This window comes from Lachnellula hyalina (genome assembly GCF_007821495.1).
Source record: "Lachnellula hyalina strain CBS 185.66 chromosome Unknown contig00089, whole genome shotgun sequence".
Taxonomy (NCBI): domain Eukaryota; kingdom Fungi; phylum Ascomycota; class Leotiomycetes; order Helotiales; family Lachnaceae; genus Lachnellula; species Lachnellula hyalina.
Genome location: NW_022157203.1, coordinates 40628 through 68523, shown reverse-complemented (window position 1 = coordinate 68523; position 27896 = coordinate 40628). Strand labels below are relative to the sequence as shown.

The 27896-nt window shown below is 46.8% G+C and overlaps 10 protein-coding genes across 10 annotated transcripts; 5 read left to right on the top strand and 5 right to left on the bottom strand.

Annotated features, from left to right (window-relative positions):
• Positions 1–393: 393 nt before the first annotated feature.
• On the bottom strand, positions 394–2130 carry hgd_1 (Homogentisate 1,2-dioxygenase; the record flags this gene model as incomplete). The annotated part of the gene is made up of 6 exons (XM_031149581.1): positions 394–491; positions 545–1019; positions 1068–1670; positions 1720–1894; positions 1941–1963; positions 2017–2130. 6 exons carry the CDS (start codon positions 2128–2130, stop codon positions 394–396), a joined length of 1488 nt encoding a protein of 495 aa, XP_031004456.1.
• Positions 2131–2955: 825 nt separating this feature from the next.
• On the bottom strand, positions 2956–3964 carry Hibadh (3-hydroxyisobutyrate dehydrogenase, mitochondrial; the record flags this gene model as incomplete). The annotated part of the gene is made up of 2 exons (XM_031149580.1): positions 2956–3504; positions 3563–3964. The coding sequence occupies 2 exons, from the start codon at positions 3962–3964 to the stop codon at positions 2956–2958; spliced, it is 951 nt and encodes a 316-aa protein (XP_031004455.1).
• A 300-nt stretch (positions 3965–4264) lies between these two features.
• Positions 4265–5400, top strand: mpaDE_0 (Cytochrome P450 monooxygenase; the record flags this gene model as incomplete). The annotated part of the gene is made up of 4 exons (XM_031149579.1): positions 4265–4511; positions 4540–4618; positions 4730–5086; positions 5139–5400. 4 exons carry the CDS (start codon positions 4265–4267, stop codon positions 5398–5400), a joined length of 945 nt encoding a protein of 314 aa, XP_031004454.1.
• A 446-nt stretch (positions 5401–5846) lies between these two features.
• ywnB (Uncharacterized protein) lies at positions 5847–6819 on the top strand (the record flags this gene model as incomplete). The annotated part of the gene is made up of 2 exons (XM_031149578.1): positions 5847–6105; positions 6161–6819. 2 exons carry the CDS (start codon positions 5847–5849, stop codon positions 6817–6819), a joined length of 918 nt encoding a protein of 305 aa, XP_031004453.1.
• A 459-nt stretch (positions 6820–7278) lies between these two features.
• Positions 7279–9027, top strand: patI_5 (Cytochrome P450 monooxygenase; the record flags this gene model as incomplete). Its single annotated transcript, XM_031149577.1, has 3 exons — positions 7279–7878; positions 7929–8243; positions 8296–9027. 3 exons carry the CDS (start codon positions 7279–7281, stop codon positions 9025–9027), a joined length of 1647 nt encoding a protein of 548 aa, XP_031004452.1.
• A 1117-nt stretch (positions 9028–10144) lies between these two features.
• On the bottom strand, positions 10145–11028 carry HPGD (15-hydroxyprostaglandin dehydrogenase [NAD(+)]; the record flags this gene model as incomplete). Its single annotated transcript, XM_031149576.1, has 2 exons — positions 10145–10517; positions 10568–11028. The coding sequence occupies 2 exons, from the start codon at positions 11026–11028 to the stop codon at positions 10145–10147; spliced, it is 834 nt and encodes a 277-aa protein (XP_031004422.1).
• A 288-nt stretch (positions 11029–11316) lies between these two features.
• Positions 11317–13092, bottom strand: yanC_0 (Cytochrome P450 monooxygenase; the record flags this gene model as incomplete). The annotated part of the gene is made up of 4 exons (XM_031149575.1): positions 11317–11707; positions 11755–12042; positions 12100–12914; positions 12973–13092. The coding sequence occupies 4 exons, from the start codon at positions 13090–13092 to the stop codon at positions 11317–11319; spliced, it is 1614 nt and encodes a 537-aa protein (XP_031004423.1).
• A 546-nt stretch (positions 13093–13638) lies between these two features.
• terC (FAD-dependent monooxygenase) lies at positions 13639–15071 on the top strand (the record flags this gene model as incomplete). Its single annotated transcript, XM_031149574.1, has 3 exons — positions 13639–14283; positions 14368–14684; positions 14735–15071. The coding sequence occupies 3 exons, from the start codon at positions 13639–13641 to the stop codon at positions 15069–15071; spliced, it is 1299 nt and encodes a 432-aa protein (XP_031004430.1).
• An 861-nt stretch (positions 15072–15932) lies between these two features.
• On the top strand, positions 15933–17717 carry HOL1_1 (Protein HOL1; the record flags this gene model as incomplete). Its single annotated transcript, XM_031149573.1, has 2 exons — positions 15933–17578; positions 17648–17717. Coding segments are annotated over 2 exons (1716 nt in total), but the record flags the coding sequence as incomplete, so codon positions are not given.
• Positions 17718–25679: 7962 nt separating this feature from the next.
• Positions 25680–27190, bottom strand: mlcH_1 (Acyltransferase; the record flags this gene model as incomplete). Its single annotated transcript, XM_031149572.1, has 6 exons — positions 25680–25808; positions 25866–26378; positions 26433–26513; positions 26566–26674; positions 26697–26994; positions 27046–27190. The coding sequence occupies 6 exons, from the start codon at positions 27188–27190 to the stop codon at positions 25680–25682; spliced, it is 1275 nt and encodes a 424-aa protein (XP_031004428.1).
• Positions 27191–27896: the final 706 nt, after the last annotated feature.

The following is a 27896-nucleotide window of genomic DNA, read 5'->3' as shown; positions in this document are numbered from 1 at the left end:
AGTAGACAAAGGTAAGAAAATGATAAGAGGTCAATTGCATAGGGAACTGTAAACCGTTAATAAAAATAATAGTAAATAATTATAACCGCACCCTTACTAAAGACTGTTTAAGTTTATATAATAACTACTATAGGAAGCGTATGCTACGTATAGAGCATTGGATGATAAATAAAATACTTTGATAGTAGAGAGACTATGTAGATATATATTTGATATCTTGAAAGCCGAGAAATACAGTAATATTCAAGCTCTATATAGCTAATAATAGCCTTTTCATTTAATAGTTTTATTTTAAGCATAGACAGAAAACATAATAGAGTGTTTACACTATTTATTATATCATGAAGCTTTAATTCATCTATGAAATCCTAAAACCAGCTATATATATATAATTCAATGGCTGCCATTTTTCAGGTTGTTTGATTTAGTCAACTTGGCTTCGTGAAGAGCCAATACCTTGTTGACCTCATCTTGGTGTTGAGAAAAGTTATCTGGATTGCTTATTAGTACTATACACGGCAAGAGAAAGGCTTTTTGAACATACCCACTAAGTCATCCCACATCTTAGGATCATGCTCGTGCTTCTTGTTGCTGTTCCAAGCATAGTCCGTAATGGTGAATGGTCTCGAACTTTCAAACATGATAGCAATAGCACCTTTGGAGATCTGCATGACCGGGGGCTCATTCTCAGTAGCAGCCTTGAACTCTTCGTAAGCCACTCCATGTGGAACCATTCCACACTCATATGAGGCACCTCCCGGCTGGAACTCGTCAGAGCGGCCGCCATATTCCCCATAGAGGAGTCCCATGAATTCGGAAGCAACGTTTCGGTGGTAGTAAGGTGGACGGTATGTGTTAGATGCTACGTCCCAGCGTGGTGAGAAGATGAGGAAGTCTGCCAGTGGTGCTATTGGATCGCGTGACTTGGCAGTTAGGACGCAGAAGATAGAGGGATCAATGTGGTCAACGGATATGGAACCCACGTTCACAAACTTTGTGAGATCGTATTTGTAGGGTACCTGATCTTCCATTAGCGGTCAATCGAGTCTAAGTCAGGTGAACCTTACATAATTTCCATGCCATGCCACAACATCAAATGGGCTGTGCTCCTGAGTGCTTCGGAAGAATTTCCCAGCAAGTTTGTAGACGACTCCCCAACTTTCCTTCTTAATCTCGTACTTGGCGACTGGGTGAAGGAAATCTCTGGCGTTTGCGAGACCATTGGCACCCAGTGGGCCCAGCTCTGGAAGCTCAAAGTTGCTTCCCCAGATTTCTAGAATATACCCTCGAGATGGACCATCGGGCAGGTCTACTTTAAACTTCTGACCCCGCTGAATAATAACAATCTCGCCAGGCTGCACAAAAAGCATACCGAATTCAGTCTGAATATCGAGCGATCCTTGTTGGGGGCATATCAGGAAGTCCCCATCAGAGTTCACGAAGGCATTATTTTTCATGTCTGAATTTGCAGCGTAGACGTGAGTTGCAATTCCTTCTCGGAGTGTTGGATCTCCGGAACCTGCAATCGTCTTCAGACCGGCAATGAAGTCAACGTCGTTACCAGAAGGGATTTCGAACGGAAGCCATGCGAGTTGCGTTGGTGAAACATGGACTTTACTGTTAATTGGTAGGAAGTTCGACTCGGTATCAGGGTTGTCCGGGAGGTCCGTCTATGAGACTAGTCAGTAACAGAGTGGTGAAATATATTCACTAACTCACGAAACCTTGATGAGCCACCGAGGGTCTTGCGCGGTAGAGCCATGAGCGTTTATTCACGCTTCGAGGTGCAACAAAAGCGGAAGCTGTCATGTGCTCGGCGTAAAGTCCGTACCGAACATTTCTGGGCGAATTTTGACCTTGAGGCAAGGTTCCAGGGACTGCTTCTGAGGCAAATCTTGAGACTATTAGTGAAGAATGGTAAGTATACCGTTTGGACGTACTCATTGTTGAAACCTGATTGATACTATAGAACCTTTAGTTAATTGCTAGAAGAAATGACTTCGGACGATATCTTACCTCATATGGATCATTTTTTCGAGTAGCAAAGGATGGTATCTTTCCATCTTGTTGGGTTTCAGCCCAGTGGAAGATATCTTGGTATTCCTTCGGGTTTGATAGTGTTGTCGGCATGTTGCAAGACGGAGATGAATGAGACCAGAGTTTAGCAAAGCTAACTGTAGTAGTGAAATCTCTTCTTTAACCTGAAAGAAATGGCCGGAGAAGCCGTCGATATATGCACTCGCTACGCATCATTGCCTTTCCCCCTCCAGAAATCATCACGAAGTCAAAAAGGTGGAGCATACTGTAGTTTCAAACGAGTGGGGTGATCGCATTTGTGGGGTACGAGTAACACTTCGGAGGGCTGTTAATGCGGGGCAGCATCGCCCGTTGTCGTGGACGCCTGGAAGTAGATGGATGGACAATAATGAAACCTTACCAACAATCTCGTAAGCTCATTCATCGTAAGATGTGCCAGCACTAAGTTTGAGTTGGAGACAGGGAGATAGCGCCTTATTTGGTGTAGGCTTTAATTCCCCGGTCTCGACCCCTCACCGGGCTTAACAATAGCGCTTAGAAAGACTTGACTCATCAGCTCACGTGGGTAATGCTCTCGGAAGCTCGATGGCTATCACATGCAAGATCTTTAATTCAGCAGTCACCTTACGTGTTATTTTTCATTTTTCAATAGGCTGCTAAGCCAGATCAGAAATCAATTGACCCTTACTGTTGAAATTCTCAGATTATTTGGCCCGCGAGCAATCGCGATGATTGACTGATGGAATGATTCGAAACTCGAAAAACAGTTCGGGAATAACCTGTAGCTCGATATACAAGTAATAGACGACTTGCAGGTCAGCTGCTTAAAATACTTGTCACACAAATCCTGGAGTACTGCAATATCGTTGATTCATAAATAAAGTGGTAACTTTTGCATTCCACAGCTGTATGGTCTCCTTACTCCGGGCCATTTAAGAAACGATATACCACCGAGACATCTCTATCAATACATCTTGAATCCACTGCAGCCTCCTTGTATAATTCTAGAGCCGCCTGTCCTGTACTCGGCTTGATGCCCACAGCCGCTGCCGCATCAACACCTAACGTCATATCTTTGACCATCATTTGGGCTTTGAAACCACCTTCATAATCCCGACTTGCGGGAGCATGCGCCACTACCCCTGGAACGGGATTCACATGGTCACACATAAAGCTCTGACCCGTAGAATTGTGTATGACTTTGTAGAGGAGGTGTTTGTCAATGCCGGACTTAATCCCAATTGCCATCGCTTCAGCACTGGCCAGAAGAATCGTTCCCGAAAGATAGTTGTTGCTGATTTTGGCAGCGAGGCCTGCTCCAAGCTTTCCGCAATAAAAGAACTTGGATGGGGTTCCCATCAAGCTCATGGTGGCCTCGAGCTGTGGGTGGATGTCGAAGCCTGCGCTGGGTTCCTGTGATCCTATCATAAAGGAGAGCGTTCCTGCAAGCGCACCAGGCACTCCACCCTAGAAGTCAAGATCAGAAGGCTTTTTCGCATGAAGACAGGAATTCAAAACTGCTTACCGAGACTGGTGTGTCAATATATATCCCACTACTAGCATCCAGTATTGCGTTTCCAACATCCCTGGCTGTTTGTGCATCAATTGTGCTACATTCTAACATCAGCCGTTTTTGGTTGCTCTTCGCCGCAATAATACCATTCTTCGCATCTAGATAAACAGTTTTTACATGTGAAGCCGCCGGAATTATTGAGATGATGATATCGGCCATGTCCGCGACTTCTCGCGCGGAAGACACAACCTTGATAGGCCCATAAGATGAATTCTCCGCCACAAACTTTTCACAGAATGGAGAATGGACATCGTAAATGTATAACGTGCTTTCCGGTGAGGCCTTCCGACGGATATTGAGGGCCATAGGGTATCCCATTGCGCCCAGGCCGATAAATCCGTAATGAATTGCCATTTGTCCTTCTGTATTGAGTTGTTGTGGAAATGGTTGCCCTCAACAAGCTTTGCAACCACAACAGTTGTATGAACAAGTAACAGCAGCAGGCTATGTAGTTTTTGGTTAATGCAACTTTATGTTGTTAAAGAATCAAATGTTGAGGACTCCGGGAGTGGCTACTGTATTTACCCCGCCCTTCCCCACATGAAGAAACTTGCCGGGGTATGAGGGAAATGAGAAAGATCCGGTGTATGCAGTGGAACCTTTGAAATTATTGGTTTTTTGATAAGTTGAACGACATCACATTCAATCAACAACATGTCGGATTCAGGCATGCAGCTTTTGCCGCTGCCCGTAGACGCCTCATATGTGGAGCTTCACTGTCTTGACGGCGGTAGTTTTATCGCAGCGGCATCGAAGGTACACGCGGGTGCGAGCGACGACACCTTTCGCATGTATAACTGGGCATTCTGCATAGAAGATATCCAGACGGGAAGACATGTGATGTGGGATCTGGGGCTTAGTGGAGTAGAACACGTTCCTTTACCCTTACGAAAGCGTTCCCGTGGATAGATGTAGACTGAAAGACTTAGATAACAGAAAACTATACGCCCTGGGTACAGAAGTATATGCTATCACAGACGGAAGCAGTGGGCCCGAGAAAACCAATATGTGAGCAGTTGGCAAAGAGAAACGTGAAAGTAAACGAGATAGACTCTGTTTTATTCAGGTGCCAAAGCTCAAATATCGCCTTGAATAGATCAATACTTACAACTATATAAGCCACGCACATTGGGATCATTGCCGGCCGATTGATACTGAGTTCCCGGCAGCATGCGCATTCTTTGGTCCTGGTACAGCAGAGCATTGTTCTCCTGGGCACCTTGCATCAGAAGACGCCAAAGATACGGTGCAGTGGGATGGGAGATACTTCGACTCACTGAGGCAAACTCAAAATTGGAAGGAATTCAGTGGTCCTTGGGTCAGATTTGGGGCATTTGAGAAGGCCATGGACTTCTTTGGAAATGGGAGCTTCTGGATTATTCAGGCTCCTGGACATATGCCGGGAAACTTGTGTGCTGTTGCGCATGTCAGGGACAACCAGTGGGTTGTGCTTGGAAGCGATTGTTGTCACTCGAGGTAAGCCTTTGCCTGTCATTTCCTGGATGAGAGATGCTAAATCCGTGACCAGGCGCATTTTCGATGGGTTAGAGCAGTTTGCCGTGTGGGAAAATCCCAATGGCTGTTCAGCTTCCTTGCAAGCAGATCTTCCAGCAGCAAAAGACACCATAAGTAGAATTAGATTGATGGAAACGGAGCTAGGATGTCATGTCGCATTTGCACATGACACTGAGTGGATGAAAAAGGGTCTTAATCAGACATTGATGGCCATGTTAGATAGTGACATGAAGAGAGCTGCGAAGGAAAGACTACCTTTCGAAGCCGTGGTTTAGTTTTGTGTTTGTAACTTTGTATAATTAGACACTACTATCGATGAGCTATGAAAATCATGGCGAAAGGACCTCACGGTTTCCTAATTCTGCTTATATTTAACGGAATTTCAGTAAATATCTAGCTACACACATCTCAATAAAATAACAGTCCGTGAAATCTCACACCTATAAAGGTAGTCCACACACCAGAACGGGGGAATTGTCCGAGAGCTTTTGTTAATTAAAAAACCCAGACCAAACCCCAGATAAGAAGTCTAATATAAATTTAGAACAAATCTGACCAACCAAGGCGCTGGTGGCCATAGGGTCTGCTCTACGAGTGGGGCTACAATGCGGGGAAGTGCATGCAGAATCATTTATTAACCTTACTGAACGTATAACTTAAGTCCTGTTACGCACTCCTGTCTTCTCTAGAGACATATAATCAGTACACATAAATCATTATCATGACTTTGAAAATTGGTGTGATTGGTCCTGCTGGATTTGGAGGATCTTATCTCTGCATCGAGTTGCTAAATCGTGGTCACCAGGTCTTTGGCATATCGAGAGCACCTCAAAAGTTAGGAGCTCATCAACTATATACACCGGTTTCGGCAGACGTCAATGCCCTAAGTATAGTCGAGCTTGCAGAAGTATTCAATGGTTTGGATGTCGTGGTCAACCAATATGGCCCTCACAGCGCTGGGCATGAGGCACTACAATACAGTAACTATCCTGCTCCATACCAGTTGGGAGAAGGAAGTCACTAAAGTTATCACAGTGCCGTTTCTTGAAGTCACAAGGAAGATCGTTCTAGCTATCAGGTTAGCGAAAGTTGGCTACTTTATAATGGTTGGTGGTTGTGGGAGTCTATTCATGCCAGGCTCATCAGAGAGATGCGTTCTCGAGGACAAAGATTGGTGGATGTCATACCGTCGCGGAATCGCAGACAGTGAGGCTCATACGTCTTATATGGAAGATCGGCTGGGTCCGATGGGCTCGGGTTTACGTGCCTACCGTAATGCTCGAATCGCCAAAGCATCTGGAAACACTTCTGATGAAACCGAAAAGGTCATCGAGGAGTACGAGGGATACGTGCGTAGTAACGACAAGGCCCTTGTATTTGTTACAGCATGTCGTACCAGCTTTATGTTTTTTGATGGAAACACCGCATTCCCTTGGACGTTCGTATCTCCTCCCGCACTTTATCGCCCGGGTCGGAGAACTGGAGCCTACGATACTCAATTCGACGTGTTACCGGTGAAAGGAGACGAAAAGGATCCCAAGAATCTTGATGGTCGGTTACATGGGATTTCAGCTTCGGATATGGCTATTGCCATTGCAGACGAGGCCGAGGGCAAGGAAAAGAAGTGGAGGCATTGGACAGCTTTTGCTGATATGTCAGATGATACGCCGACACCTAGCTACTTAACTTTATAAGAATTTCATGTACTTAGTTAATTGAATTACAAGCCGCTGATCATTAACATCAAGAATCGTAAAAGCTCTCCTGGTATATACTGGTAACAGCCAAGGAACATTTTCTTCTAACAGTCTCCTATCTCCATCCTTCTTGTGCTATAGTGTTTCCGCAACTGATTTTGTGTTCTTCTTCGACAAGCCAGACTGGAGGGTAACGAGGTTGGCATAATGCCTCATATCGAATTTTTCATGATTCGGGCCAATTACAAAAGAGTGTTAAAAGAGACGCGGGGTTGTGGCTAGGTTCTCCGCAAAAGTACCCCACACAATATTGGCTACTATGAACTTTCAATTTCTTGACCACATATATTCCAACTTCATATCTAAATACGAATAATTTTTTCAACGCTCATAACTTCAAGATCTACTTCCTCTCGGCGTATCTCGACATATTGGCCAATCACCTCGTAACTTCCGATGGCTATCTCGCAACTATTGAGCCATTTCTCCTATGCTTATGCAGGTCTAGTAACTGGCGTACTGATCATAGCATATCTCAAGTACAGAGCAAGATGGGCACCAGCCGGTCTCCGGAGAGTTCCTGGCCCTCGTGGACTTCCGCTTGTTGGCAATACGCTTCAACTGGGTCCACGACCGCAGAAGCAACTGACGAAGTGGGCAAGCGAGTATGGAGAAGTTATGCAAGTACAGATTGGTTGGGAAAATTGGGTATTTCTAAACACACCACAAGCTGTGAAGGAGATACTGGACAAACAATCCGCCATTACCTCAGGCCGCGCACCCATGCCCGTCGGCAATGATCTTATTAGTGGTGGATATCGCTTCTTACTCATGACCTATACGCCTACTTGGAGAAAGCTCAGAACAATCGTCCACAAACTTCTTACTCCTAGTGTATCAAACACATTCATGCCTTCACAGCTTTTTGAAGCTAAAAATCTTGTGTTCGACCTAATGACCGACAACGCGAATGAGGAGGATTTCTATATGCACGTCAGGCGTTATACTACTTCAGTTGTCTTGACCTCTACTTACGGTCGACGGGTGCAAAAATGGGTATGTTTTACTCAAAGTCTCCCTCGTGTAATTTCTGACATCGGTCGCAGCAAAGCGAAGACGTGGAGGAGATATATGGCCTCATGAAAGAATTCTCCGACAGCACTGCACCAGGTGCATTTATAGCAGATATGATTCCTCCCCTTGCTAAGATACCAACATTTCTTCAATGGTGGAGAGAACGGGCATTGCGATACCAGTACCGCCAAACCAAGATCTGGATGAAATATTGGTCCAATCTAATGCTTCAGATCGATCAGAAGCAGGCTCCAGAGTGCTTTGTAAAGCACTTTGCCGAGACTGATTACAAGGCACAAGGGATCAGTGAGGTGCAAGCTGCATTCGTTGCCGGTACCATGATCGAGGTAAGACCAGAAGCTTTGAAAAAGTGTAGGCTGTTAATAACTAGTAAATTAGGCCGGTTCAGAAACAACTTCGTCCTCCCTGAACAGTGCGATTCTGTACCTCGCAGCTAATCCGGCCGTACAAGCTCGAGCACATGTTGAGCTCGATGAAGTTGTCGGGCTCTCAGCATCTCCAACCTTCGAACATGAGACTCGCCTACCTTACATTCGAGCAATGGTCAAAGAAATCCTCAGAATTCGACCAGTCACAAATATTGGCACCCCTCATTATGCAACAGCCGACGTCACATATAAAGACTTCTTCATACCAAAAGGCACGGTAATCTCTATACACCAGTACGCCATCCACTATGATACTTCTCGCTACGAGAACCCGGAGAGTTTCAGGCCAGAACGCTATCTGAATCATCCTCTTAAGGCCGGGGCATATTCTGGGCAATCGGACCCGTACGCCCGTGACCATTTCGACTTTGGGGCTGGGCGTAGAATATGTCCTGGTATGCATCTAGCAGAGAATTCCCTCTTTATCACGCTTGCAAAAATCTTGTGGGCTTTTCATATCAAGCCCCCAATACAAGCTGATGGAAAGCTTCAAACGATGGACACATCTGATGATGCATATGAATTGGGTGCAAATACTCTCCCTAAAAGCTTCAAAGTACGGTTCATCCCAAGGGATATTACAAGGGAACAAGTCACTCGGCAGGAGTGGTCAGATGCTCAAAAAGATGGATTCTTTTTGGGTCAGGTCAAGGTGAATGTAGATGGTGTGGCATCGGCTTAATATCGTGAATATAGAGAAAACAGGGGACTCAATAGATTAACAAAATTCTTATGCATTTTATGTAGTTGTTTTTATGGGTCTACAGCTTGCCTGTTATTAAGAACCAATGTTAATGACAACTAAAATCATTATTATCATAGCTGAAAACCCTACATCACAGGTACAAGAGAGTGTCAGTCATCCCCTAGCCTAGATCATGAACGTGGAATAGGACAGGACAGACCAAGACTCGCACAGCGCTTTGATATCAAGACCCAAATTCCTGAAAGCCCACGTATGAAGTCGTAGTAACGCTAGCAAGATGCACCTCCTCCCATAGTTGGATGCCAGTGAGTATTAAGCATATGCTAGGCTCGTAAGCATCCATCTGTATAGTGAGATAAATAATGACCTGGGAAAAGAACATCTCAAAATGTTATACTTATAGTCACGTGCTTTGACACTGTTTATATCTCACATAAATGCATAGCAGACAGCGGAGTGAGAACCATTTTATTGATTGTTGCTAGGCATAGCTTAAACAGGGCTTTCTACTAGCTGCAGCTTACCGGCGCTCAACTAGCGCAGTTAGAAGTTCTGTCAAGGCCATCGCGTCTGCTTAAAGAGCTATATAAGGGATGGTAGGTGTGAAAGAAAAGATTCTAAGATTAGATGCAGATGCTAATGTATTAAAGGATAGAGGTTTCCTAAATAGAAAACTTTCCATTTACGGAGTATAGCTCAGCCTAGGAAACGCTAAGCTAGACCAGGCTGCCTCACGTCGTGACTCCCATAAAATGTTCCACTTATATTATCCCTCTTGAGGCCCTAATAATAGCTCCTTAAACCTTAAGATACCTTTCACAATTGTATACTTTCGGCCCTACATGTAGCAACCCTGCATCGAGACACTCACAAAACATAGCACGATGCAGCTCCATGTGGGGAAGTTAAACTGTGGAGATTTGGGTTTTGTACGAAGTATGCTGCAAATGCAATGTGGGGTATCCTGTATGTGGGGTATGTGGGGTAATCGTCGGCTAGTTGCCACCCCCTTCACCACCGCTAAGGTGTTAAGCCTCAGTGCTCATAGTCCGTATTACAATAAAAATCGGAGATTAACAATTTTCGTACTGAGTTATGATCCTGATAAATACGCCTCATCCCACAGGGATTTAGACTCAGTCCCCAGCCACCGCTGCGAGTCGTTGGCCCAATCTGGCTGCTCCCGGTAATAGAGCTGGTCCAAACTAAGCTCTACAACTTTCCCCGACATGGTATCATCCGCAAGGAAAGTGTCATGAGCTCTAAGTACGGTACTCATTGGTGTTATGTGCTCTTTCGGGAACAGATGGAGCACATGCGGCGGGCATAATCCGGTAGGCACAAAAGCAGGGCAAATGCAATTTACTGTGATAGAGTCCTCGGCCATAAAGCGAGGTCCGCAAGCTCTTGTGAGTCCCACTAGTGCATGCTTTGCTGCCGTGTACAAGGGATTTGTATCCATAGGACTGTTTGAAGATGGTCAGCGATATCATGCTACCATGGGATTATCACTTACTACAACCCAGCAGCCGAAGAGGTGATAACGATCTTCCCTCCTTTTTTGTCTGCATTTCTTCTCGCATAATACTTGAACAGCCATATACCCTGCACCACAGCATCTAGATCAACCTTCAACGTCACCAGATTCAACTCCTTCGGCCCCCCTCGCTCATCTAATTCCTCTTTAGTGGAGTAGAGGCTTTGTTTGTCATCGATGCCGGCGTTGAGGGCTGCAAAATCAAGTCGTTGACCCCCAAACTCAAACGCCTTAGCGAAGAGATTGGCTTGTTGTGAGTAGATGGACACGTCGGTTGGAATAAATAGAACATCGTCTCCGAGCTCTGAAGCAAGTTGATCGCCAATGGTTGCATTGGTATCTGCCATGCAGACTCGCCAATTTTGAGAAAGCAAGTGCTTGGTCAGGGCGAGTCCCAAGCCGGAGGCGGCCCCAGTAATGATTGCAAGCTTCTTCGACATTCTTTAGATAATATCGATTACACAGTGCTTCCAGAGATGAAGAAGTGTTTAAGTGCTGGGGTCGCGTACTTATGTATCAGTGTGAACTCTTACAGCTCTTGCGGGGTATATAAAGCTGTTAAAGGTGGGGTTTGGGTAACAACTTCGGCGTGATAGTTCTTGACCAGTCAGTCATCTTGGAACCTGTACCTGGTTTAAACACTGCAACATGGCTCGGGCTCGCACGCTTTTCAAAATGACTAATGATTGTGATATTGGAATTTACTATAAACAATAAGAAGATCAATTCTAAATTCCCGCCTTCTCAGCCTCCCTGAAAGTTTCTCTTATGATCTTGGCGTGTTTAGCAGATCGAGGGTTAATCTCGCACTCAAAAGGTTTTGGGACACTCAAAAACCCTCGAACCATACCAGTCTCTGGCTCAATGAAATCACCGTTTGCACCCTTTACCTTGCTGATATTAAAACCCCAAAGAGTGCGCGCAACGCCGATGAACAAACTTCTCTCAGCAACGTGTACTCCAGGACATACTCTTCTTCCAGCACCATATGTGAAGTGATCTCTCTCGTATGGGTCGTTTGAATTGATGTAGTCTGCCGCTGGAAGAGACTTTTTGAGGTATCTTTCTGGTTGATATTCGGCTGGATTCTCATGCAGCTCCGGGTCCATATGAATTGCCCTTAAATCGTTAGAAACCTATCTTATGTGCATTTTGTGTGTACTTACCACCAGTTTAGCACAGCTACAGTGCCTTTAGGTATAAAATGTCCCTCATACCAGTCGTCTTCGCTCGTTGCATGCGTCATTCCAAACTTGTTTACTGCACGCCAGCGCAAGGTTTCTTTGATCATAGATCTAATATATGGTAGCTGTTTCTCATCTTCAAAGTCGGGCATGCGCTCGGAGCCTATTACTCGATCTAATTCTTCCTGGGCTTTTTTGGCAGTTTCAGGAAACAATGTCATTGCAAGCATGAAGTTGTTGAGTGTGGTGCTCGTTGTCTCGGCTCCCGCTCTAGCAGTGATGTTAGCAGTTGATTTTAAAATCATGAAAGGTTTTGAATCAGCTTACTCAACCAGGCCACCGCAAGTGTAAGCCGCCAGCAAATCGTCAATGCCCTGCTTTGCCGGATTATTCTCGTAGAAGCTCTTGCAAAAGCAGTTTTTGGCGGTACCGTCATCAACTTCCTTTTTGAGGTTCTCCCAAAGGTCCATATAAACTTTGCTATCGTGAGCAAACACCTTTTTCCCGAATGTTCGCCAGTTCCCGAGTAGCATTTGAGGTAGGAACGTCAAAGAAGGAAAGCTGTCGACCGCGTGGGCTCCAGGTGCGGTCATCTCAGTCAAGTTGTCCAACACAGTATAGATCTTCTTCATAAGGGGATGCTCCCAGCTTGGCAGACGGTATCCGTAAGTTACCAACATGATGACAGAAGCAGAATAACGTCTACTGTGCTGGTAGAATTGTTCTGGCGAGTCAAGGAGCTCCACCATCATCTGCTTCGACTCGTAGTCTTGAATTGGCTGATATTTGATTGCGCTGGAGGCATTCAACAACGCATGGGATGTTTTTCTGAGTGATCGCCATTGAGGTCCGTAGGGCATGAATAGCTGGCGTCGTCCTGCGCTGGCAACATCTTGCGCAAGTGGCATAGGTGCTCTTGAGCTGTAGATGGCCGATTTCTTATCCATGAGATCCTTGATTACTTTGGGCGACGAAAGCCAGACATAATCTGTGCCGCCAATTTTGGTGTAGAATATTTCTCCATACTGCCGAGCCCAGTTCTGTACTTTTCCTCTGACCAAGTCAGAATCAGCCAGATCCAACAGGTTGCCAATGAAGGGTAGCCCTTGTGGTCCAGGAGGCAAGTGTCTTCTTCTTTTATCCTGCAAATATGCATTAGAGGATACATCTCACTGCTGTCAAACGCTGGAGATGGCATACCTTAATTACATTTGGAACCGTAAAGAAGTAGATCACGGAGGCAGCAATGAACCCGCCAATCAGAGCCAACCCAAAGGTCTGTGGCAAGGAGAGTGTCGAAAAGATGGCAGTAATTGACATGTTTGTGGTTGCATAGAGAATGTGACAGAGTTGGAAAAGGCAGAAGGACAAGGACGAAGTTCCAGCTCCAAGGCCAGTCTTTATTCTGGCGGGCCATTTTTGCTCCCATCACGATCCGTGCATACCCCAACTACTGATTCGGTAGCCAATAGCGTTTGACTCGTAGTCAAGTCAGGCCATGGGGTAGACGGATTCCCTGGTCGCTTGGGCTTACGGCAAAAAAACCCCCAAATTTCCAAGCATCGATTGGGAACGGGGTGATAGCCGCTAAGGAAATTTCCCCGCCTACGAATACTGATTACCCCGCCAAAACAACCTTTTTTTTGGGGGCTGTTCTCCAGCCAAAGGCAAAGCAACAATAACTAGCCTGACTGAGCAGCATAAACATGTGGAGTACTGATTACGGCAAACTGGGCTTTTTATAACTCGAGACTTGTTGCTAAAATCTTTCTTACCACACCCGGCCTCATACCTCAGAGGAAGATCTCTCGACAGTTCTTGTACTATCCCCAACACACAGGTCAAGATATCATCATAGCACACAAGATGCCTACCGCCACGAACAACGGTAGTTTTAAAAAAGTGAGCTTACCGATCGTATCATTTTGCAATACGAATATTAACAGGCTTTTGCAGGTTATTGTCGTAGGAGCTGGACCGGCTGGGCTTCTCCTGTCACTCTTACTCTCCAAGAAGGGCATTTCAACCCAAGTTTTAGATGGAGCTGAGAAGCTTGATAGTCAGCCACGAGCAACTCATTACGCTCCACCGGCTGTTGTCGAATTGGCGCGGGCTGGGGTTTTAGAAGACGTGCGAGCGGAAGGATTTATCTCGCGCACCATATGCTGGCGAAAGCTAGATGGCGAATACCTTGCTGGCCTTGATGGTGGTGTCCTTGACGGCGCACCGGATCAACTCACATGCCTTCCTCTTGATAAGCTTGGTAGCATTTTGTACAAGCATCTAAAGCTACAGCCCAACGCGGAGGTGCTCTGGCAGCACAAAGTAACCTCTCTGGGCCAATCCGAGGACAAGGCATGGGTGGAAGTTGAGACTCCAACGGGCACGAAGAGATTGGAAGCAGATTACATCGTTGGCTGCGATGGTGCGGCGAGTCAGGTTAGGAGATCTTTATTCGGAGACCTTAACTTTCCCGGCAAGACGTGGGATGAGCAGATAGTTGCCACTAATGTAAGTTCACTGGGTACCTACCTCAATGACACACAGAGATTCTCAGGTATTTATCATGTTACTAACGTACACTCTTCCGGGCAGACATACTACGATTTCGGGAAATACGGCTACAAAGACGCCAACTTCATTATACACCCAGAGCACTGGCACATGGCTGCGCGCATCACTGAGGACGGACTCTGGAGAGTGACTTATGGAGAAATACCTGGTCTTTCGCGAGAAGAAATCCTGGCGCGACAGCCAGAGAAATTCAAGCAGATCTTACCAGGTCATCCAGGACCAGACGGGTACAAGCTGGCAAGTATCAATCCCTATAAAGTTCACCAACGCCTGGCCGAGAAGATGCGGGTTGGGCGCTTCCTTCTTGCTGCAGATGCCGCTCATTTATGTAATCCATTGTATAACATCCCTCTCCAGTAATAACAATAATGTGCTGACACGATCGCAGCGGTGGCCTTGGCCTGACTGGCGGTATAGTAGACGTAGGAGGTCTGTACGATTGCCTCGCTGGAATGTATGATGGTAAGGCAGATGATTCAATCTTGGACAAGTACAGTGAGGTCCGCAGAGAAAAGTATCAGACCATGGTCGATCCAATTTCGAGCGAGAATCTGCGACGTCTCTTCGACCAAAATCCTGATACTGCTCTCGAAACCGACGAGTTCCTGAAAATGTGCAAACGCACCGAGACTGATATTGAATTTGCGAAAACGATGCAGCTTGGTGTTAACAATCTGAAGTACGACTTTACGAAGGACTATAAGGTTGTCGCAACGGTTCCTTGAGCAATATTAGGGAGGGTTGCAAATTTGCAATCAACATGTTTAGTATTACTAGTTAGCATACAATCTGAGTACTAGACATAGGACAATTATATCATAGATTTAAAGCGAAATTGGAAATTCTCATCAGCTTCAAAAATTATTGAATTTCGCTAAGCTATAATGAGGTGGACGCAACTTGGGTAATATAGCTTCCATTACTGGCTTAGGGTCAAACATTACTTAGTGAAACTAGTTGTAGTATTTTCACAATTAATAATTGTTGGTTGATTAGTGCCACGCGTATATTTAGAGGGTAGACATCTCTCTCGCGGAATGGCCATGTATCACGAGGGCTGGTTGACATTTACCCCCCGCCAAGAATAACCTGACCAAGCCTAAATAAGTAAAGGTCGATTGAGAGAGCATTCATTACCAATCTTTGGTGGACGAGGTGGAGTAGGATACATACCTTGCCCTGTCTCTAAAGTACGTACTCAGCTAGGTAGATAGTGTCTAGTCGGAGCCTTGGAGGCTACCAGCGGCGACCTAGCCGCGTTAAATCTCGGTCAAGATGGGTTGGTTATTCTTAGCGTTGTTTACCCCAGGGGGGGAACACTAAAAGTAGGTACAATGCCTCAATCTTGACCCCACACTCCGCATTTTCCAGCTTGTGGGGTTAAACGCCAACCTGCACTTGATCAAGGAACCTGGGTTATTACAATGCCTTGGCTGGGGTATATGGGGTATATATCGTACGATTTGTCGTTTGAAGATGCTTGACCATTCTGCGTGAGCGATAAACCGCATTGCTAGCAACCTATACTATCATATCATCAAGTCATCCCCCACGAAAGCCCCGTGACCTTTGTATAGGCACCCTAGCTCAGCGATCTCAGAATACCAACAGACATCGCCATGGGCTTTGGAGGCATTCTTGAAGATAGGCATTTGCCACATGTGCCAGGGACAGTCATTCTTGACGAGAAAGTCGCCCATTCCGAAGGCGTTACAGCAGGACTTCGCCATGGCACAGGAAAGAATGCAGACGTCGTCCTAGTCCCTCAACCATCCGAGGATCCCAATGATCCCCTGAACTGGTCACCGACGAAGAAGTTGACTTGTGTTGTCATTCTTGGGCTGGGAACCTGTCTCAACGCAGCAACGATCGGGCCGCTCTTGAATGCTGGCCTCTTCACAATCTCCATGGACTTTGGCGTCCCTCTCGGCCATATAACACTCATCTCTGGCTATCAACTTCTAGTCGCTGGTGGCTCTGGTCCCTTCTACTCAGCCTTTTCTCGAAAATTTGGCAAACGACCCTGCTTCATTGCCTCTTCCCTCTTTGGCTTGATCGGCTCCATTATCGGCTCAGCCACCAGCAATTACAACGGGCTCCTGGCCGCCAGAATCATCCAGGGCTTAGCTATCTCCGCGTACGAGTCCTTGATTATCTCGGTTATTGGCGATCTCTACTTTGTGCATGAACGCGGAAGATACACATCAGGAATCCAATTTCTCCTCGGTGGCATCTCCAACTTCTCAAGTGTCCTAACAGGTCCTATAACCGCCAATCTCGGCTGGAAATATCTCTTCCATCTCCTAATTGCTTTCATCGGCTTCCAAACCATCCTCCTCTTCTTCTTCTGTCCCGAGACTTCGTACATCAGAGACCATCGATACGAGATTGACGAGCTCGCAGTCCAAGACCTCAAAGATCTTTCTGAAGTGGAGCACCGACACCAGCAACGCGAGCTGGACGCCAAGGAGAATAACGGCGTGCCTCTTGCTCCCACCGAAACCCTGGCCTCGACCGTGCGTCCGATTCCCCAGAAGAAGACCTTCTGGCAAGAAACAACCATCTTCACTGGCACCTATTCCGACGAGAATCTCCTGCAGCTCGTCATTGCTCCTTTCGCGGTGTGCATGAACATCGCCGTGCTCTGGGTCGTGGTGATATCGGGAACCATTACCGCCACCTACGTCGCGCAAGCCTATGTCCTGGCGCAGGTCTTCTCCTTGCCCCCATACAACCTCAATGCATCCGGGATCGGCTACCTATCACTTGGGCCATTCGTCGGTGGGATCGTCGCATCCATCTGCGTAGGAATCGTGTACGATCGGCTGATCCGCTGGTTCTGTGCGCGGAACGGGGGAACGTACGAGCCGGAATACAGGCTCGTTGTCATGGTCGCGGGCCTGCTGACTGGAGGCGGGCTGTGCGCCTGGGGATACATGATCGAGCACGCCGTGAACATGTATGCATGCGCTGCCGTGCACGGCATTGTCCTCTTCGGCGTCATCGGCGTGACCATCTCCTCTTCCGCCTACGCGCTGGACGCGTACCGCGATATGAGCAACGAGATCTTCATTGCCGGGATGGTGTTCAAGAACTTCTTGTTCTACGGCTTCAGTTACTTTGTCAATGACTGGACGGCCGCGGTGGGACCTTCAGAGGTCTTCTACGTCTTTGGGGGCGTGGCGTTTGGGCTGACTTTGACAACTGTTCCGTTATATATCTTTGGGAAGAAGTAAGTTTACCACTGCACTGTTAGATTGCGGAATATTGTGTGACAACTGCTAATACCCTGGCGCTGCAGATACCGATCGATCTGGTCTAGACACAATCTTCTCGCCAAGTTCTCTATACGTACTCACTCGGAATACTAAGAGCTGCTGGGACAAAAGCTTGATGCAGGGGAAGCAAATTTGGGAATCGGTTGTCCATCACCAAGACCTTGTTTTAATAATGAGATAATGTCCAATTCAAAGTTCGTTCAAAATATCAGGACATTCCACACATTTGAGGTTCTTTAGGTAATGTGAATGATTACCAAAGTGATTGGCTCAATCGTGTACTCGGATGTGCTCCGAGATGCTCTTTTAAGGAACGATCATCTCATCTAGGTCTATTTGTAATTCTTGCACGTCCTAACCTCTATCGACTTATCGGCCCAGCAGGATTCCCCTGCGGAAACTTAGCCTTCCAATCCTGCGCAAATGCATTTGACAGCTGTCTCAAAACCTTTCCCATACGCGGCGTAATCCCAAACACCCAGGTATCATCCAAAAACCCAGCCCATATCCGTGTCACCTCCCCAGCCAAAGACCCAAACCCTTTATAGTCACTGTCGACCTCTGCCAGCAGTTCGCGGAAGTTGACCAGGTTTCTCATCTCCTCCTGATTCGGTGGTAGCTCCTGCTGTTGCATTTCCATGGCGTGAATCCATTTCGTGACAAAGAGCGCGCAGTCCCAAGCAGCTACAGCGTGCTCAACACTCCAGCTTAGTGCCGCTGTCTTCTGCACTAAAAGATATCCCGCCTTTATTGGTGTCAAGAGGCCGCCATATGCTTTGTCCACTGCCCGGGTAAGGAAAGCGGTTCTCTCCTGGGGGCCCGTGACATATTCGTTTACGGAGTTGGCGACCTGAAGGGGCTCTTCGCTCAGCAGCATCATGCGGTCGAAGTTGCCGGCCCCTGTGAAAACGCGAACGTAAGCGCTGCGTAATAATGCAAGACAGTTGAAGATGAGAGGGCCCTCGGGATCATCGGAAGTATGGTCCCGTTCCGAACGATCTGCTGTGAGTAGAGCATAACACCTCGCTAACGCAGTCTCAACTTGTAAGACCAAAGCCGCTTTCAAGACTCTGTTGTTTTGCTCGTCTACAGCAAATGCGGTGAAAGATTGGGTACATTGCATTATGTGCCACATGTGGACGTTGACCGCATGAAATATCATCGTCGTAGCAAAAGCTGTCCATCGAGTTGGATTCGCATCAGAGTCCTCCTTGCCAAAAATGAGGTGGTTCATTGCGTCCCTCACCGTTATCGACGAACGAGGAGTCTGTGATTTCCGGAGAGCCTGCCACTGCTCTAGAGTGCTCGCTTCCCATAGACACTCCTCATCTAGGATTTCTACTTCGAGATCCTGTGTTACCGAAAAAGCCGGACACAGGTCATATGTTACGCTTGTCATGGAAGACATTATAAAAATGCCATATAGTAATCTGAAGGACTCAATATCAGCACAGTAATACGATGACAGTTTTGTGTTTCACGAACCTCTTTGAGGCCTCTCGTGAGATCCATTGTTCCCATTCTGTAGTTGAAGGATTGTAAGGCATCAGGGCGAGGGCAGATCTCCGTTTGCGATACTCCTAGACACCGTGTCAGTGTCCGCATAGGCTGAGACATCTCCAAAAAAGGATTATTTACCGTGCTCCAGTACCCCGCTCCTGAAATAGCGCGTTCTGTCATGTCACCACCACTGAAGATGGCGAACATTCCAAGCAGCATCCTACATTGGACGGCGGCCGTGGCGGTAGGAGAAAACAATTCTGACGAGGGAACAGGCAACTCCTAGTTTCTGTTAATTACTTCTCCATCGAAGGAAATCGGTTGTTATTATTTACCTTTTCAACCATAAGGTTTGCCCAGTACCATAGGTCTTTAGCAGTTTTCCGTCTAAGGCGGTATAAAGCACCGAGGGCGCATATCGCGAATACTAAATAGCTGGGTACGGACTTCAAGTCCATAGAAGTGGGGTGTAGGATGGGACAGTGGCGATGAAAGCAGGTGAAATAGCTTGTTAAGAACTGCTGCATATCCTGGGAGCTCAGCATCTCAATTTCCTCCAGCTGATCTGGGGATAATCTTTTTTTCGCATCAGATACAATACTCTCATACGCCTCGGAATCAACAACTGGAACCGGTAACTTTCGAGGTGTCTCTTTCATGACATTTGGCATTCTTGAAAATGTTCCACTTCCCAGCTCTCTCTCGGTGTTGAATGGCACCGCTTTCGCTCCAATTGATATAGGATGCGAATTGTTGGTTTCAAGGAGTGACGACCGCAGCAATGGTGAGTTCCCAGAAGCCTGGCGTGGCAGGTCCAGATTCTCTGCGGGGCTGTATCCCGAATGGATCAGATACGTTGAAAAGTCCCCTTCGAAATCGACGCCATTTTTCGGCATCATTGAGAGGATATCAAAGTTATTGAAGTAGCTCTCGTGATCGCTATCCTGGGGCGGATGTGTTGTGTGGCCGACGTTTGACTGGGAAACGTTGTCACTGTTCGCAAACTGGTCCGCGTTCTGCCACATCATATCGGATGCGTTCCAAGCGTGCAGGTCCGATATACTCCTCTGCAAATTGATCGTGGAAGCAGTTCCCACACTGGATTGCTCTCCTGCAAAGGTGGAGACATTGGCAGTTTGGCTCTCGTCAACACCTGTCGTAGTTCCAGGCTCCAAGAAAGTCACAACGGATGGGGATGGGCTCGGAACGCCGTTGAATGTGGATTGAACGCCTGCGGGGTTCACATGGATTGTGTTTTGCAGCATCGATTCGGCTTCTGAATCTAGCGGAGTCCCCAAGATGGTAGCCAAATTGTGCGAGGGTGAAGAACCACGGACAGCAAGATCCGGGGTGGGCGGCGACCGTGGGCAATCAACCACAACGACCTCATTCTCTGTAGAATCCGGATTGATTTTATCGGCAAGGGGATGGAAAGATCTCTCGTGACGATTTACTAGGTCCCTATCAACAGTAAGTTGCGTGATACATACAGAACTGAGAAGACTCTGTGATCAACATACTTGCGAGCATATCGTCGGCCACAATATTTACAGTGAAAGGGCTTCTCTTGGGTATCTGTTTGGCAGTAGTCTATTAGTAAGATGCAGCTATACACAAGGTCATGTCAAGCAGTAGAACCTACGGCCGCGTTCATGCCGCGAGCAATGCTCACTGCGTTTGAAGGTCTTGGGACATCGCGAGCAGGGGTAAATTCGAGCTGCCTTGGCAGGCTTGGACAGGGCGATACTGTCGGTTGTTGATAAGACGGTCTGTGACATAGTTTGGACAGTCGTCTCCTCAGACACAGGAACTCGACGAACTTAGAATTGCAATGTGACAAGGGGAGAAGCATAAGCATAGGGAGTAGAGTTTCGTTTCTGCAGGTGAAAGTTATTCTCCTGTCGTTCCGTTAGACTAGGGACAGACCGGGGACTGCGGGGTAAAAATGCGCTACTGACCCTAGGGGTCGGGGGCGCGACTCAGGTGGTCAAGGTCGAGCATGTAAGGTAAGATCTGAGGTCTGGGGGGGGGGGCTGTAGGGGGCCCGAGGGGGTTTAGTCGAGGAATGAGTAAGAACCTCGTAATCAATCACCGCCGCATGGGTCATGGGCCATTCGGCATTCGCTATTGGCCATTGGCCGTTGTTGGCCATTGGGCTGGATCGGATTATCAATAAAACAGACAAACCGTCGTAAATTCGTAATCGCCGCTGCCAAGCGCCTAGGTGAAACTACAGTATCTGCCCGCCTCAGCCAAGTCACGTGGCTGACAATCAACACCCCGTCACTTGGAGGCATTCTGCATTATTGTAAAGACAAACCCGTATTGATATTATAAACCGTTACAGTACCAGCACTCTCCAGGCCATGGTCTAACACTTTAACTATCCACTTCGTTCCCGGCCAATAAAATATATAATTGATATATGATCACCAAGACCTGTGTAGCGATCAAACCCCTTCTAAAACGAGACTAACACTAGCCTCAATCAACTAGATATGCCGCCATTCCACCCTCCCACCCTAATTCTCCAAAAAATACTGCCGAGAAGCTGGTCTGTCTAAGAAGCCCCGATGAGCTCCCAAATAGTGGGGTTACTATTAAGGTACCAAGGGTACTTGTAGCTCTAAGTAGCTCCTCGACTACAGTAGGTGCTGGCGTCAGTGCGTTAGGCGCGCCGCTAGAATTAGGTACGATCTAGTTCGCCTCCCTACCGGCATCGAAGGTCTGTGTCACGGAAGCATCACAGTATACGCAGATCGACGTGACTTGACTCTTGGGCGAATACACCCAAGCCAAGGCATGTGGGCAGCGTGTGATCGCAGTTCAGTTTTCTCTTTCGGCATGGCCTTTATCATTACCGAGTAAAGCCAGCTCCTACTTCTCACAAAGGATAGCATTCGGAGGCGACAGAAACGACTTAAGGACTGTCGGTCCGCTAGCTAAGGACGCTTTGTAATATTCATTCTGTGTGCACCCTTCAGCCTTCAGGGAAACAAATGGACTCCGACAGGCTGACTTACTCGCAGGTCCCTAAGAGACCGTTACGGCGGCGGACTAGAGTTCTTCTGCGGTCAGACATAGAGTTCAGAATAATAGAGGTGAAGAGCCGTATATGTCGGTTCTCTAACAGAACTTTATATTTCACCTAATTGGAAAGTCCTGGCTTTTGATGCATGGAATTTGCTCCGCTTTAGTTTCAACTGATCTCCTGTCAAGTCCGACAAATCGTCTTTCTTCTCAACTTTCTCGAGTGCCGGCAGACACATAGGATGCTTTTAATCTTCGACTTCCCTGGGATGGTCAAAGCAGTCAATTCAACTGCTGGAGCTAGCGTGAAGGTTATAGGCTCTGGATTTCTGAGCCCTTGCTTGCATTCCAAGTTCGTAGTCACCTTTGAATGGCGCCTCCACTTCATGGGCTCCACGGAAAGAGTCACAAATATTGAAAGCATCGCGTAAACTTGATCTTTAGACGCATTTCTTTCTTTGCTGTCAACAAGTTATTGCTAATTCTATTTGAGAACCCGATAAAGGGAGAAAGGGGCACAAGGGGGCAAAGCCACATGAGTAAATATCTTACAGATCGATTGCTTTTCCTTCATTTAACCAATAAAACACCATTTCTCGTAGCGATCAATGGGAAAATCAAATTTGTCAACTTAATGGCAAGTAAATGAATACTTGGTCGAAGTCAACACTCGCCGCCCTCCAGGATATGATGTGACTTACGGCACGCTTATGACCCATGGAGTCGACTATTTTGGGCTTCAACTCCTGACTGCAGTTGGGGATGAGTCTCGCATCAAGGCTCTATCTATGCCGTTTGCTGTTGATTCTGCTCAGTTCTGGACTGGCTTGAATATATCCCCTTGCTTCTTCACCCAGTCCTTGCATGCTGCTTTTGGCTTGACAGAGTTGGTCATGGGACCTTAGATTATATAATTCTCGAATGTGTAATAGTTCACGAAGTGTTTTATTTTTCGTATGAAAACCAAGTGTTAAAGTATGAAATCATCATCTTCTGTATATCATTCTGTACCACTTTCCCAATAACGCCCTAAAGCCTTCCTGGAACCTAAATCCGTATATTCATTATAATCCATTCCCTTTTTCACAACTCCTCTTGACTGCGCTTCATATTCAACCAAGTGGCGTTGAAATCGGCAATAAGTTTATGTTGAGAAGAAGGAGCAATATGTCCTATAAAGCATGCCTTCACATCGAGTTCTACATTATAAATCTTAGCGTAGTTTATACGGGACTCCTTTACCAATTTATCCCGTGGTTTCCTTCCAATGACTTGAATGGGATTGCATCGTAATTTTTCTTCTTGGTCAATCTCTCTTGGAGGTTCAACTCCCGTGTAAATTATGGCATGGTCCTTGGGCTTCACTCCTAGCTTTCTTGTGGCCTGATAATCATATGTTATAATCGGCCTACGAGCAGTGAGTGAGCGACTTTGGGTATAGTATGATGATATAAATAACTTACAAGCACTGACAACTTTGGTGGTCGGAACTGACGGATAACGAACCGGCGGATGCGTGAAAATGATTGCTGTCTGTATTTCCAATCCGCCGAGACACATTTCCAATCCGATGCACACTCAATTGTAATTGCTGTCGAATTCGACTGATCTACAGGTTCAGAGGCGAGAAGTTTGAACACCTCAGATATGAGAGTTAGCGGATGATTGTCTCATATTTCGAAGACATTTACTTGACCAGGTTTGAAATCTTCTGCTTTATGGATCCTAAAAACTGCGGCCTATTAGTTGTGTTTGTTGCCCAGTGTACCACCGCACATACGAGGACCTAGCTCCACCGACCCTGCAGTTCCAGATATTGTTTTCCAGGTTTCATTGGTTGGGATCATCGGACTGATACCAGTCGATGAATTGTAGGGCTGATGTGTATCTTGGCCTTTTCAGTTGGTAATTCAAACTGTTTACCTTGATAGCGGCGATAGCATACCTGACTGTGTGTCTCTGAGCAACGCCATGCTGTCATCGAGCCTTTGCACTCCAGCTGCCATTACGCTTATATTGCGATACAGCTCAATGTCTTCCAAAATAAGCTCTTTTGGGGGGGGGGGGGGGGGGTTTGAGACTCTTCCAGTCTATACGTTTCCTTATCAATATCATCTGAATCCATAGCACTGATGTTATTCATGTTGCGCGCATCTTCTTCGTGGACACCCGGAGGACTTTCGGTTTTGGTCAAGAGTACCCACCGACTGCATTGTGGGCATGTTCTCCCACCATTGCTCGCCTCTGCGTTGAGCAGTGAAGCTTTACAGCTAGGGAAAGGACAGAAGTCTTGCTCGGCGAGGAAATCATCCAAAATGATAGACATCTGGAGGTGATCTCCATCCCTGATAGCATGGTTCCATGAGTCCTCTAGAAGACGTCTTCCGCCTGCAGCGTGCATAATCAAAAAATCCCCCCTTTCTACCCTAGACTTTCCAGGTCGGCCATCGAAAATCGCGTTGAGCATAAGTCGAAAGGTTTCCCATCGGAGGCGCATCTGATACGGCAGCGCCAACGTCTCTCCTAACGCGTCCGTGAATTGCACAATCGGTGGACTGATTCTCGTGGCAAGACTCCCTTGGAGAGTATGAAGTATGCTGCATATGCGTGCAAATTGGCGCATCAACAATGCAATAGATTCTTGCATCTCGAACGTAAATTTTGTGATGACAGCGACCAGATCATATAGTTGCATCGCAAGATCGCGCAGCGTAAATAATCCCTGAGTCGCTTGAGATAGAGTATCAGCCGTGATTGCTAGTACGGATCTTGTACATTCCTCCGTTGTCGAAGCCATTGATATAACCTCTTGGACCAGATCATGTTCATCGTGCAACTGTTGAATTGTTCATATCAACCGCCAACCTCTTCTTGATATTATGTTCACGGACGATGCGAAGCCCCCCGCTGGCCCTTTCTCTTCGGTCAAGGAATTCCACGATTGGCTCTCCTTCTTAACTAAACGGGGGTTAGAAATGCATTGGCCAGATCCTTCTCTCATTCCTGATCCATACCGCGACTCACTTCCTGATAATTCGCCTATTACCTTCACTCATGCTGATCTTCATCCAAGCAATATCTTAGTTACGTCTGATGCGCCCTATCGTGTTATTGCCATTATTGATTGGCATCAATCCGGTTGGTACCCAGATTACTGGGAATACTGTAAAGCCACTTATACGGCTGATTATAATGGAGAGTGGAACACTCAATACATACCGCGATTTGTTGACATACCTGAGTGTTATGACGCTTGGAGCTTCTATGTCCAATGTTTTGGATGCTAATAACAGGAAAAATGTTCGCAGAGACGGTGGCTGCGCATTTTCCAAGGAAAGGGCAAGTGTGTCCCAAAGCAGGGCCCAAAGCGCTCGTGAGAGAGAGCTAACAAGAGAATTTTTGGTGAAAACTGGCTGAATTTGGAAGTATGTACTGTACATCATTTCCCCACCACGCCACAGCATCTGTTCTAACAGCACCAGTCTACTATAACCTTGAGCTAAGGAACAAGCTGCTTATACTCTATTAGACCTTATCTACGTTCTTGTAGACCGCCGTTTCGAATGCCTTATAAAGATCGATAACCTTTTTGTCGCAGAACGGCACAATTTGCGCCATTACGACGCCTACAATGCCTTTTTTATAGTCTGCCCACTAGACCTGGTATGAGCCACACCATCACTGTGAGAAGCAAGTATATTTGAGACTTACCCAGTACGTGTTCGCGGCCCCAGACCATTGCGCGGAGCCAGCGGCCCTTCCGGTCGGCGTCTCGTGTATATTTATCAAGAAGCTTAGTCCGTACTGTACCTCAGTCGGATTGTCCCAGTTTGGTGCCATGCTAATTGGACTGGTGGATGACGAGTTGAATTCTTCTTGGAGGTATCTGGCATCCGGCAGCTGTGGTCTAAACATCTCCTTAACTGTCTCGGGTTTGAGCAGAACCCCTCCATCGTTGATAATCTCGGCAAGCACCCGAGCGTAGTCTGTGCCTGTGCCGTAAAGTCCGCTTCCGCCGGGGCAAATATCTGCACCTATATCTCGGGGCTTGTGGACGCCAAAAGTCAGTGAGCCATCCGGATTTCGAATTGCAAGTCCAGCACGCCTAGCGGACAGTTCTGTATTGCTTGAAATCTTGAACGTGGTTTCCTTCAGTCCGAGCGGCTCCCATATATGTTTCCTATGATAGGCCTCGAGTGACGGGCTTCCAGTTACCCGTTCGACCTACATATTTGGTTAATTCTCATGTATTCTAATTGAAAGTTGGAGGTTTGTCACCATCTGACCTGCCCAGTCTAGGCCGCAACTGTAAACATAGCCAAAGCCAGGCTCAAAGAGCAGTGGGTACCTGAATCCTTCCTGTATAATGAAGGCTGTCAGGAAGTCTCCGTCTGCAAATCAGGCTTCTTACCAAGGTGCCACTTGACTGGTTTTCTTTGCGGCCTGTTTTCTTGGACCACTCAACGAGCTTCTCATCAAACAGATCATAGCTTAGCCCACTCGTGTGTGTTAGCAAATGACTGGATCATCAAGTCAGCTAACAAATCAAAACCTAGGGACGAATGCCTCGACCGTAAAGTAAGTGTACGTTGTGCTGTTTCAAGTATGGGCTGATCCTCAGCTGTGTATCCTCGTAGAATCTTTGGCTCCAGGTATTCGGGTAATATATTGCCGACAGGCTCATCTAGATTCAACAATCCTTTCTCGACGCATTGCATCACTGCTATTGCGGTCATGAATTTCGTGAATGACGCCAACCAGAAGACCGTGTCCATGGTCATCTCTGAAGCATCTGGACTCAAGGAACGTTTTCCTGCACAGTTCGAGTACAGTGTCTCCCCTGGATCTCAGAATTAGCACGTAAAAGGGCTTGCATGCAAGGAGTCGGCACCCTTTTTGTTGAGAGCCACGAGAACAGCACCGGGGATTCCATTCGGATCAGCAACTGTTTCTTCGAGCAGGCGATCGAGTTCAGCAAAATCTGCCATATCAAGAGTTTGGATTTCTTGCTCTGATGCTTCTTTCTTCTCAGCCATCATCGTTCACTTGTTTAGGGAATTCAAAGCTTGCTACGCGATCCCAAGAGGGCATTCGAACAGCAACAAGGTCCAAACTAGGTGTTGTTTTTCGGGGTAAAGATCTTGAATTGACTGCTGTTCCACAGTGGGAAGTACGCTGTATATATAGGGTCCAAAAGCTATAGCGCTCCATTCGGGCTTATTCAAATCCTAACAGCAATCCTAAATCCTATAGGCTATGAAGCCCTAAGGATCCTAAGACTATGCCATCCTAAGGGACGCAACACTAGGTCCAATTATACGAGCAGCCAGCTTAGATTCGTGCACTCGGTACGGGACGGAGATATGCTTGTATACCCCCCGAGTCCTGGTTGGTGGGACGCCAATAACCCTGTCAACGGGCCGGCACGGGCTTGGAAATCCCTGGACAATTAATTCCGAACATCATTTTGAGTTTGGTGGCGCCATGGCACCTCGGAATAGAACCAGTATACCATTTTATAATATTATTTATCCCTTCCTCGACGACACACCTCATCGTTGCTTTTAGGACCCGAGAAGATCATGGCGGACTTGGACATCACTTTACAGAATGTATCCCGACTTGAGGGGAAAGTGGCGTTGATAACAGGTGTGTAACCGCTTAACAAAGGCTATTCAAAATAACAGAATACTAATACCAACGGGTCGTAGGGGGCTCTTCCGGCATTGGCCTTGCAGCTGC